The sequence below is a fragment of the Schistocerca serialis genome, chromosome 2 (assembly GCF_023864345.2).
Source record: "Schistocerca serialis cubense isolate TAMUIC-IGC-003099 chromosome 2, iqSchSeri2.2, whole genome shotgun sequence".
Lineage (NCBI taxonomy): Eukaryota > Metazoa > Arthropoda > Insecta > Orthoptera > Acrididae > Schistocerca > Schistocerca serialis.
Window position 1 is genome coordinate 632426883 of NC_064639.1, and position 21096 is coordinate 632447978.

At 40.5% G+C, this 21096-nt stretch overlaps 1 protein-coding gene across 2 annotated transcripts in view; it reads right to left on the reverse strand.

Moving 5' to 3' along the window:
* Window positions 1–398: 398 nt before the first annotated feature.
* Window positions 399–21096, reverse strand: part of LOC126457712 (uncharacterized) — a 30971-nt gene continuing 10273 nt past the window's right edge. Inside the window, exons 1-3 of one of the 2 annotated variants that reach the window (XM_050094247.1) lie at window positions 4181–4281; window positions 1362–1586; window positions 399–705 (exon numbers count right to left, since the gene is read on the reverse strand). In XM_050094247.1, the coding sequence (XP_049950204.1) occupies window positions 644–705; window positions 1362–1586; window positions 4181–4208 (315 nt within the window). In that variant the 5' untranslated portion in view covers window positions 4209–4281 and the 3' untranslated portion in view covers window positions 399–643. Of the gene's footprint in view, window positions 706–1361; window positions 1587–4180; window positions 4282–21096 lie in introns of those variants that run through there. The other variant, XR_007585512.1, reaches the window with a different exon arrangement.

Below are 21096 nucleotides of genomic sequence, written 5' to 3' on the forward strand. Positions count from 1 at the left end.
CAGTCGGATGGCCGGCCAGAGAAGACGCCATTTTTTCTGGCTTTTAACTATTTCATGTGTTATCCAGGAAAGGCAAGGACAAGCCACTGTGTCAGTCATAAGTCTCCGCAGTGTCCATCGCTGTCATCGTTCCAGTTAAAGTGTTAAGGCAGGAACAGGGTATTTGGATGGTCCATGGTTAGCATGAATGGATGTTGTGTATTTTGTATAATTAATACGCAGTTATACTTTGCCACTATTTATGTAAAGCTACAGACTAGGAAATGTGTTCTACAATTGATATATAACAGTTGAGGACATGAAAGAACAGTTTTATTGTGTCAGAATAAAACTATTAAAAGTCCAACAGAAAGATACAACGGGCTAAACCATGTTTAAAAAATAATTCTTCCACTCAGTTTGTAGCCTGGTTGTAAAGCTGATTTATTGCATATCTTGAAGCAATCAGAAAGTATCACAAAACAAGATATGTTGATTCCACCGGTTTTTCTTGCTAGTGAAAGAGGTAAGTTCTACACTCTTGGAATTTACTTCTTTCTGTGAAAATTGTTGATGTCTTCAGTCAACAGCTCAGCCATCTCGTCTTCACTCAATCCTAGATGAGTCAGCTCCTCCAGGATGAGCCGACACACTTGCAATACTCCTAGTTCTTGGGACAGTCGGACAGGACTGGTTTACACAGACTCTTTGGTTTCACCACGTAAACTACAATAAATAGAAGGAATATATTTTAATAGAGTTAGAAACTATGAATAGAAATATATACTATTTTACATTTACTACTGATAACACAATGATAAGTCATCAACTATTTACATGGCATGAATTTCATTTTTCGCTCTCTTATGGTGCCATAACAGTGAGATTGTGGAAGACCTCTAGGTACCAAACAGGCAACACAGTACTGTCAAAATAAACCCCACAGCACGAATATCTATTGCCTATTAAAATATCTCTTCGCTAAATGTTGAGACCAAAGCCCATGGAGAACTTCATGTAGCTTTATATAATATAATTCGGATGGTAGAACTCAGATTCTACATCGTAGAAAGATAAAAAATGCATCACATTTAAGAGTCTAACAAATAACTGGAAAAAAGGATTAAATATGTGCTGGAAATTGCTCTGAATAGTTTTGGTGAAGAATGTTAATGAGTTGCATTTTCGTAAAGTGCCGTATCTTTCATTGTTCACGGAGAGGTAACATTTTACCGTTAAAGTGTAACGTAAGGATAAACATTTTCCCTTGATGGTTTGATTTAACACATTCACTTTGGAACCCTTCAAAAATTTTATAGTCAACAGTTTGTGGTTATCTTGTCAACAATGGATACAAAATCGTGCTATGGAAAGTAACTTACCCTTCGGTAGTAGGTTGTAGCAAGAATACAGCTTCAGTGAATTGGCATACAAGTAGAACTTGTTGTCTGCCTGCACACAAATGGTATCGTCGTCTTCTTCCGCGTACGACGCCGCCACCAATGTTCTCACAGACGGGATGGTGGCGGACGGCTGTTCCTCACCCTGGATGGCGGCAGTGGTCGACTCTTCTGGTCGTCCGTATACCGCCGCAACTGCGACCAATGCTATAGAAAACAATGAACATTATTACAGATTGCAGCTTTGTCTACTGGCTGTTGGTGCAACTTTACCATCTAGCGCTCTGATACTATTGTCAGGTAATCTGATTGCCATGTGCTAGCTTGAATATACGGAGATAAGGTGCAACTCAAATGACTAGTGCCACAATTCTGCCACTTGCAAATCTATCTCCTCTGGATGGTAATGGTACTCTGTTGTCTGGTAGACTCTAAGTTGTACATATATCCTAAGTAACTGTTATTAGGAAAGCTGTAGCAGCAGATTACGGCATATTTGTGACACTTGTGTAGAATGCTAAAAGATGTTTTGTACCACAACACGAGACTGTTTTGGTACCTAATTGCTGATATAACTCAACATGTTGCTCTTAACAGAACAAAACGGATACTGGGAAAGATAATGTCAAGGGTACGACGAGGAAGTGTCACATGCCCACTACTGATCACAATACACTCGGTATAAAAGAAGTGCTGCATACTTAGAGAGGTAGTTTGGATCAAGCCATTAGAAATGTCCAGTACAAATGGGCTCAAAACGCTTTCCGTAAGAGCTATGAGCAGTTTGGGAAACTGTAAACCGTATTGATAGTTCTGGGTAGGTGCAGCACATACATTAATTCTAACTGAACCAGTATGTGTTGTGAACAGCTTGTGAAAACCATTTACATTGTGGTTTTTTCTCTACTTTTGCCATAATAATGGTAGCCTCTTATTACAAAGGCCAGTACCAAACACCATATTGAGCATGACCTTTAGCGACGACTCACAAATGCAGGTCATATGTAATACCCGAATTCTCATGTATTTTTCAGCTACTTCCTTTCATGAGTTTATAACCATTTCTCGTAACTACATCTACTTATGAATTTTGTCATTAATTAAATTTCATCGAAATATAATGTATGCTGCATGAATAAATAAGAAATAATTACATAGTTCGTTGTAATAAATAAGCTGCCAGAGACAAAAAAATTATGTTCAACTAACGCAAAGAATATATTTCACGGAAAAATAACATCGTTGTCGCGAACGCACGCAGTCCTAGAACAGAGGGCAGAGATGAGTTGCGAAGCGTCTATGGTGCGGTGGAGACATGTGTGACGGTCCGCAAATGCCAAATGGAGATTGTTATCGAAATGGTGTTACAATATGTATGTGGGCAGGCAAAATATAATTAAGTCAGGACGTGTATGGACACACAACATGATCGCAAGAAGATGTTGGAATTAATGAAGACTGCTGTACGCATAACTTTTATTCAAGCTGCTGACTAATCAAGAGGAGCCTACCGCCAATAATGAATTTCGTAATAAGCATTACATCAGAAGCAACGCATCGCAAAGTAAGATATAGCCAGTATTTTTATAGCTCCATAGCAGGCATGCCAGCGCAATAGTAACTTTTTGGGACATTCTTCAAAGCAAACTTTACAGACCCAGGTCGATCAAACTATCTGACAATAAGATCAAACTGGAAGTGTTTCAAATTCAATTCATATTTTATTGACAAAAGTATGCTGGCTAACTGACAGTCAAAGAAAGTTTACGAGTTTATGTTGTGTTCTGTAAATGACTTTATTGCATATGTGTACGTAGCATTAGCATTAGCAAATAACAGTTGGCATAAATGACGGTTTCTATGGCATCATTTTCGGAGTAACCGGTAAAGAACTGTACTCTGTTTTGGGCACGATTTAACATATTTTAAAACAGACAGCATTATCACGAATTACGTACTACAGCATAGCTTCTATGGACCGTTTCTAGTCATTGCAGAATTATAATTAACATTATTGCATGTTAGATTTCAGTGTTCATGTTACACGTGTCTTCGCATCTAAGCTCACGCGAGGTCACTTCATTTTTTTGCCCCATTACCTTTCTTGCCCGGTACTTTCGTGATTAGCTATTTATCAAATTTAACTTTTGCCCCTTTTTGTTGCTGACGACCTTTCTACTCAGCAATCCAAATTCGTGCAGACGACATTGGCATACCCAGTTACGGCTAACTAAACCAAATCTTTATTTATTCCCATTCTTTTAATTTATATCATTGTTGCACTCAGTAATCACTCGAGTGTTAACGATCAGGTAGTAACTCACTACGATCTATCAGCAAACATTGATATTCGAATTAGGTGCCTTGTTTCCATTTACTATGGAACAGTAGGTACACCTGTCACAAAAAATATTTTTCTAGTTCAGGGACAATATGAATAGTACATGCTGCTACAAAACAACAAAATAACGACATCTCATTTGATTACTCATTACTTTATTACATTCTGTGGATGATTCGAGATAGCAAACAACTTATGTAGACATGATGTGTTTCAAAGTAATCAAGATGGACAAGTGCTCATGCCCATTAAGGTGTGCATTTCATAGTCCATGTGCAAAGGAATTTTTTCTTGTTTCCTTCCATACAAGCATCTCTCAAAATTGTGGCAGTGACCAATTCTTCTCCGAGTGTGTAAATAGATTTTCAAGCGAATTGCTGTCTCAGAAATCATGTAAAAAGAAGGTAGGAAAAAAAATGTGTATCGTGAAAGAAAATTTATATATTCTGCCAATACTTACCAGCAACAAGGAACAGAGCAGCCTTCATTGCACTCGATAAGAAATACTACTGCTGCCGGTCTTAGATTTTCGTTTATATATGTTTAAACACCCAATCGCATCATCGAATGTTGTCGTACCGTTCCTTTCTGATTTTCCGTTCCGGGAACTGTGGTGCAGCAACAAGCAGCAGATTGACTTTCCTTGTTTTTGGCAAGCTGCATTATCGTTCGTTCTGCCTTATTTATTACCAACGCTATTTCAACAACCGGAATAAAAAAGACGGGTTATCATACTGCACCGTTCACTTCCTTCTCATTCGACGTAGCCGCGCGGGGTAACCGCGCTGTCTGAGTCTCCTTGTCACGGTCCGTGGGGATCCCCCCGTCGGAGATACGAGTTCTCCCTCGGGCATGGGTGTATGTGTTGTCCATAGCGTAAGTTAGTTTAAGTACCGTGTAGGCTTAGGGACAGATGACCTCAGTAGTTTGGTCCCATAAGACGTTACCACAAATTTCCTAGTTTCATTCGATGTCATTGGAAGAAGACGGGTATCTGTCACTTCTCTCTCAATTCGGTGTCATTGTAGTGAAACCGAGAAAACAAAAAGACGTGTTTCCACGTAAGTTAGGTGCCACAGAGCATCAACACAGCTGAGTTGATATGTCACACACGTCTTGTGGGCAGTCCCCGTTAAATGTGGATTGAGAAGAGAAAGCTCTAGTAAAAACGTTAATTCCTAAATCAGCTCATAACGCTTTTTTTAAAATTTATACAAGACAGTTTACGCACAGGCTCTAAATGAAGATTCTTTTTCTATCAACGAAGCCTCTGATAATGCAGCAAGGCTCAAATCCTGAAGAAATGAAATGTATAGATGCCACCGATCGTTCATGCTATGTACTTTGCGATCCAAACAGCTTTCCATTTTGAAGATGAGAGCCCTGTGCCTAGAGGATAGTACACCTACGAAATAAGTGCGGTGCGGTTATAAATATATGCACTGAAGCGCCAAAGAAACTGACGAAGGCATGAGTGTTAAAACACAGAGATATCTTAGGAGGGAGAATGCGGCGTTGCGGACAGCAAAGCCTGTATAAGACAACAAGTGTCTAATGCAGTTGTTAGATCGGTTACTACTGTTGAAATGGCAGGTTATCAAGATTTAAATAAATTTTAAAGCGGTGTTATATAGTCGGCGCTTATGCGGTGGGCCACTGCATCTCTGAGGTAGCGATGAAGTGAGGATTTTCCCGTGCGACCATTTCACGTTCGTACAGTGAATTTCAGGAATCCGATAAAACATCAAATCACCAACTTCGCGACGGCTGGGGAACTGGGACAACAATGACTGAAGAGAATGTTTCAGCGTGACAGAAGTGCAACACCTTCGCAAATTGCTGCAGATTTCAGTGTAGGGCCATGAACAAGAGTCAGTGTGAGAGTGATTCAACGAAACTTCATCGACTTGGGCTTTCGGAGCCAAAGACCCGTTCGCGTACTCTCATGACTAAACGGCTCAAAGCTTTGCGCTTCACCTGGGACCGTCACCACCGACAGTGGAAGGCTTATGAGTGGAAATATGTTGCCTGGTCGGACGAGTCTCGTTTTATATTTTATGGAGTGGATGGACGTGTACGGGTACGGAGAAAATCTCATGAATCAATGGAACCAGTATGACAGCATCGGACGTTCAAATTGATGGAGGCTCTGTAATGGTGTGGGACGTGGGCAGGTGGAGTGATATGGGAGGCGTGATACGTCTAGAAACGACTCTGACGGGTACCACGTACGTAAGCATCCTGTCAGATCACCTGCATCCATTCATGTCCATTGCGCATTCCGATGGACTTCGGCAATTTTTTGGCTCTACACTGTAATATATATATGACTAGATGAAATCTGTGAGCGCTCTGTCAGAGGGGCAAGTTAGATTCTTTTACACACTCATTTTGCCTGTAACGGGTATGAAACAGACGCTTTCTGGCGACACTAAGGGTCGCTTGAAAGTAGAGACGAGTAATACTTTTTTCGGCTGATTCCAAGTAAACAATCAAAAGCGTAATTGCAAATATCAGCATAAAAGTCGGAGCAAATGCTCCTCACGACTCTTCGGAGATCGGTTGTATACACATTTTAAGTGGTGAATCGATAGAGCGTTCCCATATTTAATCAAGTGCGACATTCGTTTTAACGAAATGTGTTAACAGGTCAGTGAAACCCGAGCTCCGAGCTAAACGCCCTCTCACCCCAAACCACTGACATTTCGATTTCAGTGGTATGAATCGAGAGCTAATAGGAGGTCAGGAAGTATGTCTTTTGTGTTTTCTGATGAAAGTTGGTTGTGCATCACTGACAATGATGGCCGCTGAGGGCCTGCAACCAATTTGTGTGAATGCTATACACCCTGGACCTATACCGGGAGTCATGGTCATGGGTGCGATTTCGTATGTTGGCAGGAGCACTCTCGCGGTTATCCCAAGCAGCCTGAATCAAAATTTGTATGCCGATCTGTTGATTCGCCCTGTTGTCTTGCTATTACTGAATAGCATTCCATGGGTGATTTCCAACAGAATAACGCTAGCCTACACAGCACTATTGCAATATAACATGCTCTACAGAGTGTCGACATGTTGCCTTGGCCTGGTCCACCACCAGATCCGTCTCCAGTCAAGCACCATGAGACGACAACTCCGGATTCATTCACAGCCAGTATTAACCGTCTCTGTACAAACGAACCAAGAGCATAATGCATACACGCTTGCGTATTCACATTCAACATTCTGGCTGTTACACCGGTTTCTAACGTATCAGCAATGGCTTACTTCGCGCTTCCGTTAACCTGTGATCGTACGAAGACCGTCACTTGCGTACGTTGTCTAGTCAAATGTATTCCAGAATTGTCAATCCTCTACGTCAATAATTTCTGGTGTCGCGACTTTTTTCCTCAGTGTATATTAGATGCTACTCAAATAGTAGATCAGTACTTTGTATACAGTTTGGATAAGCACGGACATTGTTGATTGCTTATATAGAGGTCTTTCCCATTTCATTCATCTATGGAGTGTAGGTGGATTATTGGTCGTATGTATCTCAGCCAGCAGGCATGACCTTCATTTTATGCTCAAAGTATCTACGCCGATATATTAAGGGATGACAGACATTCACAGATTATATTGTATCCGTGCAAAGGAATGACTAGGTTTCCACGGAAGATCTGGCGTCATTGACAGATCATTTGCCAGTGGAGACTCGTGGATGAGGTTTTTGGAATTCACTGACTATTTACACCACCTTTCATTTATGTAGTCTATGGATTAGACGTCGTCTGGTAGGACGACCTGATATGAATTCTGCTGGCTTGTGCGGTATTTTAGTACACATTGTCCAAGATTTCTGTGAGCAATCAAAAGCATACACAACAATGGACCAATAATTAAAACTCCAGAAATGAGCCAACGAGACAGACCCGCATCAAATTCGTACAGGTTCTACTATTGACATATTTATAGCACATCAGAGACTCATTTTATAGCCCATTAAGTGTGTAGTCTAGAATTGCGTTTTGTGAACTGCAATCCCAAGAGGGATCACAACCCTTTCGTGAAAAAATGATATGCAAACATCGCGACCTGAGCCCTTGCAATACTACCGTTACCTCTGGCAAGCTTCCGTTTGCTCGACAGCCGAGTGTTGTTGTAAGGTTGTTACTTTGATTTGCTATGACAGGGGTACAGATATTCAATAATAGCGGGTTAAAAGCTGTGAGCCGTCTGGGGAAGTTAATCTTGCGTTACTAAGCAACTGTTTCACCAGGTATCTAGTCTAGGTTTACCAAAGTCCCAAACAGACTAACATTAATTATAATCTTTTAATAGTCATACAACAACCGGTAATATATATATATATATATATATATATATATATATATATATATATATATAAAAGAGAATTTAAATAAAAAGAAAGAAATCAGTTTATATTTGGAAATTTATTTTAAGATTGATCATTGAAATTTCAGCATATTAAACGTGAGTTTACAACTGAGCTGGTGCCTTGTTTAGGACTGTGAAAATGTGAGTTTGTAATCTTATGGAACACATCAAATATAGAGCCAAGATTGGGAGTCTGCATACAACACTGCATTCATAAAACAACACACAAAGAACATTGAAACATATGCAACAGAAAATTAACCACTACCAACAGATTCAAATTTTCACCCAAAGAAATTACGTTTGTAGCACAATCCTGTCCGTCATGTAATTACCACACACTGGTATACTAAATTCATATTAACTCTTTGTGAAATCTTCGCGAAAAGAATAGCTGAGGGGTACTTTGATGATTACACCACATGCTTCACGTGGTCAACTTGGTTTACACAAAGAGTGTAACTCCACAATAATTTTGATAATTAAAATAAATTAGATCGAAAAGCAATTTACAAAAGAAAAACCTCGAACTGGTTACTAACGTCTTACTATTAACCTGATGGGTCAAACAGTTATATAAGCACGTGGTACTGGTCTCGCAAAGTACACCCCACGTGGGTTGAACATAAAGAAAAGTTGCTATATTGAAAAATATTGTCAAGACGAGACGTTATAATCACACAAGCATTCGCATTTAAGATTGATCTTAGTTAGAGTTACTGATCAACACGTGGTTCCACTTTACGCACAAAGTAGTGACAAAGCAACTACCGGAAAATAATCTGAACTTCACACGAGAATTACACTGCGCAGCAATTTAAGATAACATTAGATATTTTAGAGCTAAACCTGAAATAAAGGTGATTAAATTTTCAGTTAGGCTGAACTTAAGAAATCCATTGTCCTACGGACTTAGCAGACACGCGCTTAGCCGGAGATCTTACCACTTCAGACGCTCGCCACGGACGGACTGCTTGGTCCCTTCCTGAGGGGTGGCTCACAAATACAAACGGAAGTGGCCAGAGGGGCAGCTTCCTATACCAACATGACAACGGACGGACAGGACCATACTAAGAATAGAAACCTCTCTGCTTTAAGAAAGCGTAGCTACCTGTTCCGACGTTGGTCCTACTGTTCTCTAGCAGACAGGCTTGTCTGCTACCCTCAAGCATGCAACTAGAAATACATTTGCTCATTCATCCTCTCACACAGAAGGAAAGGGGGATGACAGTATCTTATCATATACAGTATATAAAAGAAAGCGGATGTAGGTTCCGTATGAGACTGTGTGACATGAATTACATATAAACTCTGTTTTAAAGTGTAGTAGTGTGACAGATCGTTCTTGTTTATGCGTAAAAGTAACACGTTCCACTACTCAGTCTCCTCCCAGATAGTCAGAAACGCCACAGTAAATTTAGAAGAGGTATTTATGCCGTAAATGGCAACAGATTTAAGAAATTAAACATGAAAGGAATCCAATAGAGACCTTTCATTGTATGCCTCACACTAAGCAGACAGCTATTTAACCGCATGGATAGCAAAGTAAATACAAACCTATACAAAAAGTCGATTTAAATATGTCGATGAGGTAGGTGAATGTTGAAGCGAAACATTCGTTGGTGAGCAACAGTGTGGAACGTGTCCATTTCAGTTGCATAACACACACCCAGGTACATTGGGCTCTGCCTATGTGTACTCCGTGTTTTCATATGTATTCTTGGAAACAATGTGGGTCTCGATTTCTCAATCAGCAACACTCCCAGCAGAATGTGAACACCTCAGTGAGTAGAAACATTCAACACAATCGTAAAGTTACACTATACAGTTCTCCTTACCAAGCTTCTCTTAGAGATGGCAACAGGACACGTCCTATAATTCATATAATGTTAACAGCAATAACACGTGAAAATTATCTTTTCTTGCACCGTTCTATAGAAGCAAAGATTTTGAAGGTCTTCTTATCGTTTATTACACCGTTCTATACAAACAAAGATTTTGAGGATCTTCCTAGTGTACTTAATTAAATTTGTTAACTGACCAAGAGCTGGTTTCTAGCTTAGCGGGAACAAATCAACTGGCAATGAACTTTGAAAGTATTCTGTTAATCGCTACTGGCATTAAAACGTACTTCAAAAAAATGTTTTGTGACGTTTTACATCTTCAGGCAAACTTCATTTGACAGATAGAAACGTGTTTGTTTCCAAACTCCTCTAGAAAGTTTTAATTAGCGTACAGTTTCACAACACAAAGCTGTTAGAAATGCGGAACATCTAGTCTCTCTGTCCATGAACAACTAGGAATGCCTAAGAGAAGAAAATCCAAAAATTTAAAGTAAATTATTCTGTAGCGTAGAATATGCGTAACATAACAACTCGCCTCCAACACGTCATAAGCATCGACCTTCATTAGATCTGCAATGGCCACAAATGCTTCAAATCAAGCAAAGAGGGTTACCTTGCCACGAACACATATCTGTACAAATACAAACGTCAGGTCGCATCTGTTAAAAATCCGGGTAAAACTCTACACTAAGGCAGGGAACTGCGAGATTCGTGAGTCCACGGCTACAGCTCTACCCATCCCCTTCCTATCCCGCCAACTATTCCCCTCAACCCTCCCCAACACCATCGTCACAATAGTGATGGGCTATAGTCAGATTTAAATTGGGGTCTAAATAATGTGGAAGTCCGCTGATCAAAACCATTAACAATCTCCGAATCTTCCCGGAGACTCACTACAATCACGAAGGGGGAAAAGAGTGTCACCCATACTAAACTGGCATTTGGATGACTGAAGGGCTCAGACAGAAAAATTAAAAGTCCTAGTACATACAAAAACTTTCTGTGTATGTGAGACCTGAGTTTCACCTGGCTTATGCAACTTTGAAATAATTTCCGGGAATTCAGGCAGGTAACACTTTCACCGACGCCGATATTTCGGCGGGAGAACACCCCGCCATTTTGAAGGCAAAATGCAACGGACAGACGACGTACATGCAAATTTAAAACCCTGGTTCTCGGACTGGTGCAGGAAAGATAACACACACACTGAACACTAGTGCCACCAAAGACGACCAAAGTCAGAGATATCGATAGCGAGACTACGGTGTAGCCGGCCGTAGTGGCCGTGAGGTTCTAGGCAATACAGTCTGGAACCGAGCGACCGCTACGGTCGCAGGTTCAAATCCTGCCTCGGGCATGGATGTGTGTGATGTCCTTAGGTTAGTTAGGTTTAATTAGTTCTAGGTTCTAGGCGACTGATGACCTCAGAAGTAAGTCGCATAGTGCTCAGAGCCATTTGAACCATTTGAACTACGGTGTATATTTCCACCAGATAGACACTTCAAACCCTTTGCAACCTAATGCTAAGCATAACTCTGAGGTAGAACAGCAAAAAGTGGAGTCGCTGTGCTGCCTTGTAAATTGTCAGTCACCACACATCACCCTTAGCATTTGACCACAGACTGTATCTGTGTATTCCAGACAATAACATAATGTCAGTGTACCGTATGCAGTTTCCCCATCATAAGAACTCAAAAATAAAGAGGACACCTTATTCAAAACCTTGCAGCAACGTTTCTTCGGACTACTTCTCAAGTGCATTGTGTCCATTACACATGTATGTAACACACTGAATGAAATTCCTTAGTAAATAGTCTGACAAAATGAAATTGTTCATGGCGGCATTTTTAACGTAATACACTTATTTTTAACAACTTTCTAGACAGTAATGAATAACTTTCGGCAGGAAATTTGTGGAGGGGTGCATGATACTAATAGTTCCCAAAACTGGAAGCTGTCAGGACACAAAATTGTAAAACTCGTTGAAATTTTGTGTAGAGAGGCCTCACGAGAAACCATAGCCAAACTATGTTTGATATTTATAGCATTGTGCGGGGGCACCCCATGATTTCCTTTAGTTTTTCACTTTATTGTGCTTTAAATAATGGTAATCCACAAGAACGACCACTTCAGAAGAGCTCATGATTGCAACTGAAAAAGAAACGTGATTCCTGCTGCCTTGTTGTAGTATGACGAGCTTGGGATAGGTGTCATTGCCGGCTTTAGGTTAGTTTAAGTAGTTCTAAGTTCTAGGGGACTGATGACCTCAGCTGTTAAGTCCCATAGTGCTCAGAGCCAATTGAACCATTTGATAGGTGACATTCAATGCATTATATTTCTGGTGTGCACTATTTATACTCGTCTGAAACGCTTTTGTTTTACAAAATCTTTATGAATAAATAGGTCTTTACACACTGTCTTCATTTTTTAAATCGTTTTATAACACAGGTAGAATGGTGTAAGTTAAGTAAAGTAAAAAATTTATAATGATTGCAGTTCATATTTTATGACATGGATATCAAAAGGTAGGAGATGTTGCACAATGATGGTTGACGGGTGGTTCTGCTGACGAAGACCAGGTAACAGTGACCCAAGGACCGAATCTCGAGACGGTTGTCGGATGCTCCAGAGCCTATCGTGAATGACAGCATCTGGACAGCGAGGTTGACGCCCGAAAAACGAGTACGATGCCTCAGCGTAGTTTGGTTGCATCTGAAACAGGCGTCACCTACTTGTCCATCGATATGAGGTTACTTGGAACCGTTGTGCAAAGGAATCAGAAAAATACAACACAACTTACATAGATTGTGCTGAAAGGAATGGCATTGGTAAAGCGCAAATATTCTTTCAAATAAATATAGTAATAATCCTTTAAATAAAAAAAGTGTCCACAGTCATCTGGGGCTGACTCCTTCACGGCACCGCGTAGCGTCCAGTACACCATGAATTAATGTTTTCACTTCGATCAGAATCTTTTTCTGGCAACAGTCAACTGCATCGATGTATGTGGGATAACGCATTATACACACACTTATGTCTTACATTAGATTTGTTCATTACCCATTTCCAAGATGGAACACGTTCACATTGGAAAAATACTCACTGTAACAACGTAACTGGTTACATAGCATGCATGTCATTTGAAATTGATACAGTAGGTATTTTTCCACTGTAAGTATGATCCATTATCAAAATTGGCAATGAATAAATGTGTTACATGGCAACAAAAGTATAACACGCTTTTCTAAATGTTCATCGCTTTGAATCAGTAGATGACCTCAACAGCAGCATTGTAAATTTAATGTTAGCAACATGCAGTGAGACAATGCCTCTCTGTTTTCTCTGCATTTCCAGTACAGTTAAGTCAATAACCACCACAAACACACAGCAATTCACATTTACATCTACATCCATACTCCGCAAGCCAGCTGACAGTGACCGAGCGGGGTGGCGCAGTGGTTAGCACACTGGACTCGCATTCGGGAGGACGACGGTTCAATCCCGTCTCCGGCCATCCTGATTTAGGTTTTCCGTGATTTCCCTAAATCGCTTCAGGCAAATGCCGGGATGGTTCATTTGAAAGGGCACGGCCGATTTCCTTCCCCATCCTTCCCTCGCCCGAGCTTGCGCTCCGTCTCTAATGACCTCGTTGTCGACGGGACGTTAAACACTAAACTCCTCCTCCTCCTCCAGCTGACAGTGTGTGGCGGAGGGTACCTTGAGTACCTTTATCGGTTCTCCCTTCTATTCCAGTCTCGTATTGTTCGTGGAAAGAAGGATTGTCGGTATGCCTCTGTGTGGGCTCTAATCTCTCTGATTTTATCCTCATGGTCTCTTCGCGAGATATACGTAGGAGGGAGCAATATTCTGCTTGACTCCTCGGTGAAGGTATGTTCTCGAAACTTCAACAAAAGCCCGTACCGAGCTACTGAGCGTCTTTCCTGCAGAGTCTTCCAATGGAGTTTATCTATCATCTCAGTAACGCTTTCGCGATTACGGAACGATCCTGTAACGAAGCGCGCTGCTCACCGTTGGATCTTCTCTGTCTCTTCTATCAACCCTATCTGGTACGGATCCGACATCGGTGAGCGTTATTCATGCAGTGGATGAACGAGGGTACTGTAACCTACTTCCTTTGTTTTCGGATTGCATTTCTTTAGGATTCTTCCAATGAATCTCAGTCTGGCATCTGCTTCACCGACGATCAACTTTATATGATCATTCCATTTTAAATCACTCCTAGTGCCTACTCCCAATAAATTTATGGAATTAACTGCTTCCAGTTGCTGACCTGCTATATTGTAGCTAAATGATAAGGGATCTTTCTTTCTATGTATTCGCAACACATTACACTTGTCTGCATTGAGATTCAATTGCCATTCCCTGCACTATACGTCAATTCGCTGCAGATTCTCCTGCATTTCAGTACAATTTTCCAATGTTACAACCTCTCGATATACCACAGCATCATCCGCAAAAAGCCTCAGTGAACTTCCGATGTCCTCCACAAGATCATTTATGTATATTGTGAATAGCAACGGTCCTACGACACTCCCCTGTGGCACACCTGAAATCACTCTCACTTCGGAAGACTTCTCGAACATAATACGTGTTCCAAAATTCTACAACTGATCGACGTTTGAGATATAGGTTCTGCACATCTGTTCGACATCCCTTCTTGAAAACAGGGATGACCTGCCCCCTTTCCAGTCCTTTGGAACGCTAAGTTCTTCTAGAGACCTACGGTACATCGCTGCAAGATGGGATTGGTGCTGGCAATTTGATAAGGCAAACCTGGCCGATTTTGTTTGTGCCTCGATGCATACATTTATGATCAAGTTTACAAACAATGCTAAATTATCAGCCTCCTCTTCCTGTTAACCAATTGTTTGTCTAATTTATTTATGGACCCCTGGAGTTGAATTGTGACCTCGAGGGATTATCCACCCTACTGAGAAAGCCCCACCCATGCCTCTCGCACTCCTCCTCTCCCAACCTCTGGAAGAGACACATTTCTCTTGTCATTCCTCCAAAGTCCAGTTTACAGTCACTCTTCCACGTTTCCTCCACTTGGGAAATCCCCCAGGCTTACTGTACACACTTTCACACGCGCCTCGTGTCTCCAATCAGTATATTGGTGGAAAAAAAAACTCACTTTTCGCTGAGAGAGGTATGTAAGATAGATTGTTTATTTGTTTACTTTATTTTTTTTGGGGGGGGGGGTTGTCCTCCACAATCCTCAGCCCCTCAACCCCACCCTCACATTTTCCATCATGTGTGTAGCCGTTGCCTCAAATATGAACACAAAACCCCCTTCCACCTTCACTTGTGAATGGGCGGTAAACTGGCTGGAGTGGAAGGTACTGTCTTTACTTTTGGTGGGAAATGTGTTCGGTTAACAAGGTGTTGGTGATGGATACAGAAGATTTTAATAAGTGTATTACCTGTAAGCATACAACTGGGGACTGCATTCTACAGCCTTCTATAGAACAGATGGAAGGAACTGATAGTGAATAATTATAGGGGGAATACCTTTCAAGAGGATTTAGGACGATAGACTGAGCATGTATTACGCTACTCATAAAGAATACTGCCTGTAATAGAACTGCTAATGTTTTTCTATTTTTTTTTAAAATGGCCAGTCAGTCTAGGGTGTTTAAGACAGATTTGTCCTTTTCAACTACCACAAACTGAATGAAGCTGAGATACTCACCTTGGAGTATGGTCTCAACTGAGGAAGCGTGTAACGAATTTTCTCTCATTTCAAATTGAGTGCACGCATATGGTCACTTTGCTGTGAGCTCTAGTCCACAATACTACTCGAAATTGGCTGGGAAGTCACAGAATAATTGCCTCCAAACGATCTACAAATGTATATCGCCTGGGGAAGATGTATACAGGCCCATACATACGTGCTGAAGAGTAGCCTCCTACCGATCTACAAATGTAGAGCTACTCAGAAAAGTGTACAAAAATACATGGTAAGAAAGCAAACTATCATTGAAGTGTAAGAAGGCCAATACACACTACCACAACTCTTGGAAAATGCGTCACTACTCCAATTACTTATCTAAATTGTAATAAAAAAATCATCACTTTTGAACAAAATGTCATAATGCCACATATGCGCTAATATTTATGAAAAATCATTGTAATAACACAACTACTACAATAACTAAGAGTAAAATATATCTCCAGGACAGAGACGATTTAGCTGCACATGTGATCACCCAAAAGTGTGCATACAATCCAACCATGTCAGAAACAATTTTATCTCCTTCCTTACTTCCCCTTTTCCAATAACTCCTCCTCCGATAGCTAGACGTAACGGTGTTACAAGCCTGTACTAGAATTTCCCTGTTGCTGAAGGTACACGAAGAAGTTGCGGTGTGACTCTTTATAAATATGTAACGTGTGAATACACAAGCACCCTCGAACACTCGTGGTTCGCACGTCAATCGGCTACAAAGTAGCAAATGCTAAATATATTCATTGTGTTGTAAGGATTGACATTTGAGAACCCAAGTGCACCCATACCACAGCGTTTCCAGTTAACGTATCCTGCAAAAAAAAAAAAAAAAAAAAAAAAAAAATGTGTTTACGCACACTCCTGATAATGACGAATGCAGTGTCACCAGACTGGAGGAGTGTCAGGAGCCACGGCCATACGAGCCGTGCCAGACGTTGCAGCCGCCTCTCCAAGGTATTCACACATCAGCTGCAGCGGGTACAATGAGGACAGAGAGGCAGTCACTGTGAAGTCCCAGAAGGCAAACCATCATTGTACACTCGAGAACAATCGTCTAACGCAAAAACTTATCATACTGAATCTTCTCAATATTTCATGTAAAAATCGAACAGTACACACACCACACATAACAGCTTCCGTCGCTGCACAATCAGAGTAATTGCTAGATCGCTATTCAGCTATCCAGAGGGGGCTGTGAGCCCCGCTACCAGAATTTGACCCCAATATAACGCCCAAGAGCCGACTAGCTGGATTCTTTCCTTGCACCCGTCTGTTGCACGAGATTAAGCACGACTTCAGATCACATAATGCGTCATGACGACTCTTGTCCTCTGCCCATGGCACACTGCGTGACAAGCAGGTGTGTCTTGCAATTACACCCTGGAACAGACTCTCCAGGAGGTGCTCTTTTCAGGTAACACTATGGAGAACTGATATTCGAAGCTGACTACAAAAGGATTCTACTTCTACCAACATATAGGTCCCTATCTCACGTAACGACCATAAAACATGCTACGAGATATTAACGATCCTATAGAGGTTAAAGCGGTCTTTTTCTCTCTCGCTGTATTTGCAAGTGGAATAGGAAAGGAAATATCTAATAGTGGTACAGGGATATCCTCTGCCAAGGATTGCAAATTATACCGTTATAGATGTAAATTTAGCCTACTTATTAAGATGTCAGTCTAACCACTTATAGGCAGATAAACCTCATGGAAAAATTTTACCCCATATTTGTCAAGGAAGCAAAAGAACTTCTGCTGCTGATTGCCTCTCTGTAAAAACCTTCGGTTTATAATATTCACAACAGTGCACAAAAAATTTCAGGAACATAGCATCAAAATTTCTTTGGTAATGAATGATTGTCTATAAATATTCCCTGCACATGACCTACACTCCTTTTTCACATTTCTATGATTGCTACGCTAGAGATACGAAAGTGTAAGGGTGTCATAGTCTTTGATGACTGCGTAGTATTCCGTGAGAGAAATGTCACCTTTTTTCCAAATGGTGCGTAACTCCATAATACGAATCTAACAGTATCACACTGCTTCCATTAAACTTTTTCATGAAAACTATAGTATCGCACACCATACACTGATCAGCCAGAATATTATGACCACCTACCTAATAGCCGGTAAGTCCAATTTTGGCATGGATAACAATTGTTATGTTTCATGGCATGGAAGCAGTAAGGCGTTTGTAGGTAACTGGACGGGGGTTGGAACTACATCTGCGCATACAAGTCACCTAATTCTTGTAAATTCTGTCGATAGGGGCAGTGAGCTATGACGCCATGTTCAATCGCATCCTAGACGTGTTCGATTGGGTGCAGACCTTACGAGTAGGTAGGCCAGCACTTCAGCTTGAACTCGCGACAGCGTTCCTGAAACCACTCCATCAATCTTGCTAGCCTTGTGACTTGGCGTGTTATCTTGTTGAAATGTGCCACCGCTGTTGTAAAACATTATCTTCATGAAGGACTGTACATGGTCTGCAACCAGTGTCGTTTCTTCTTGACCATCATGGTGCCTTGCACGAGCTCTACTGAACTCATGGATGCCATGTGAATATTCCCCAGCATAATGTAGTCGCCACAGCTGCTCTCCAGCCCACAGTACAAATGTCAAGGAGCTGGTCCTCTCGAAGAATACAGATCCGTGTACTTCCATCATGATGAAGGGTATAGCAGTTCATCAGACCATGCAACCCTCTGCCACTGCACCAGTGCCGATGGTCACATGCCCATTTCAGTCGAAGACGATGATGTAGGGGTGTTAACTCTGGAACATGCACGAGTTGTTGGCTGCAGAGCCCGATAGGTAGGAGCTTCTGTGAAAGATAACCACTCTTGGAGATCTTGTGTTCGTTTAAATTTGACATGCTTTTTTCGTTGTTTCTGCAACAGGGTTCTAATTCGTTTTATATACCAAGCGGGATCAGCACCGTCGTTTGTAAATTTATTTGGTACGAATTTTTCAATTGCTCTCGAAACTATTTCTTTAAATTCAAGCCACATCTGGTCTCCACTTACATTGTTAATTTGGAAGGAGTTAAGATCGACTCTGAGGAAGGCACTGAAAAAATGTGCTTTCTCAACATGTCTCTACCCTCTCCGTCGCTATCTCGAAGCATCTGGTGTTGAGGGAGCTGGCGATTGATGTTGGTGGCGATGTCCCTCTGATGCGTAGAGGTTTTTACAATTTTTATTTTCATATATTTGTTATTGTTATTTACAAAAAACTGATTTTATATAATGCAATTTTATTTTATATGATATATTTTAGATCATTTATCTATATTTATAATTATTTTAAATACTATATTTTATATAATTTTATTTTATATAATGCAATTTTATATAATGCAAAAAATTTCTGATAGTGGCAAAAATTATTAATTGATACATATCATATTATTCTAATTATGTCCTACCACTTCTTCGTCCTTTTATTTTAAAGCATTTGTGATAATTTTCGAATAGTACGTTTTTTAGATAATGGATTATTCGTTCTTCATCTTCAATGTTGATTTTCTGGTCCTCTACCACTCTCTGTGGTGAATGAGACAATGCATTGGCCAGAATATTTTCATATCCTAGTATGTATGTGATTGAAAAGTTATACTCCTGCAATACTTGCGTCCTTCTTGCCAAATGTCCTTGGGTTAATTTAGAAGAGATAAAAGACTCTAATGCTTTATGTTCTGTGTATACTTGTGTTTTTCAGCCAAACAGAAAATGTCGAAATTTTTGAAATGCCCATACTGTGGCTAGAGCTTCTAACTCCGTTATAGAATAATTCTTTTCAGCTTCCGATAGTACTCTACTTGCAAAGGCTATTGTTTTATGTATTTTCTTACCGTTTTCTTCAATTTGTTGAAATAATACCGTCGCCAGCCCGGTCTTTGCACTATCAGTAACTAGACAGAACTCCTGACTTAAATCTGGGTGTGATAAAATCGGAGCATTAGTCAGTGCCTCCTTCAGCTTACGAATTTCTTCTTCTGCCTGTTTATCTCATATCCAGGGTATATTTTTTCCCGTCAGCGTATATAGTCTAGGTGCTGCAAGAGTGTCTATCCATATAAATGTTTTGTAAAAATTTATCAACCCCAAGAATTCCCTTAAACTTTTCTTGTTGTAGGTAGTAGGAGTATTACGAATAGCGTTCATCTTCTGCTCGTCTGGCGTTATACCTTCTGCAGATATTTTATGTCCTAAAAATTTAATTTTTGACTTTCCAAAATGCGATTTGGTAATGTTAACGGTGACCCCATGTTTTTTCACAATTTGTAGGAAATTATCCAGTATATAATTACGTTCTGCCCAAGATGCCTCCTCCACAAGAACGTCGTCCACATAGCAAGTAATTTCCTGAAGTATGTCGAGATTCAGTGTAGAGTTCATACTGCGAATAAAGGAAGCTGACGAAATTTTCAGATCAAATGGTAAACGTTTGAATTGGTAACAACGACCAAAGACAATAAAGGCCGTGTATTTTCGACATAAAGTTTCCAATTCTATTTACCAAAAACTTGAACGCAAATCGATGGCTGAAAAGATCTGTACTCCATGAAACTTCTGAATCAACTTCTCCAATTTCTCCGGTCTATCTGTTTCCGAAATTATGATTGTATTTGTTTTTCTCGAATCGAGTACCAAACGTATGCTCCCGTCCTTCTAACTCACAATGTGTAAGGGTGAATTATATGGTGACTTGGCTGGTTCGATTATGTCATCATCCAACATTTTTCTGATCTCAAGAAATACTTGCTCTCGATAACTATATGGTATGGAATAATGTGGAACACAAAAGGGATCATGATCTTTGACCTCAAATTTGTATTGAAAATCTTTAATGCTACCCGTCTTTGGTGCAAATACCTCTGCATGTGAGCTCAATATGCCTTCCAAATTTTTCCTATCCTGGAGCGAAATATCATCTATTTCCTCTATCTTATTACTAATCTCTTGATGAATTTCTTCTATTATTTCTGGTGGGAGTGGGTCAGGGTTTTCCTCAAACTTATATCTAGGGTGTTTCTCCTCCTCTATTTCATCCCCATCTTGACTTAAATGCAATTGCGTTACTTTTCCCTGTTCTTTATCGTCATTCAAAGCCATTTTCATTTTTTCCTACTGTCGCCTGTTGGTATTTTACCGGTAACTTCATTCTACATAGACGTATCAACTCTCCGTTACTGTATGGTTTGTCTAGGCATTGATTCTTTTTGTCCATTGTCTCAAAGAATTTTACCATACTTTTCTCCCATGAGTTTTCATATGGTGTCATCCGAAGTAACTCGCATTTAATTTTGTTTTGCGCCAACATAGACCAATACCTGCCGTTCTGAACTGTAGGTAAGACGTACAGGTAGCAGCGGTCATTTGCATCACCTCCGCTATTG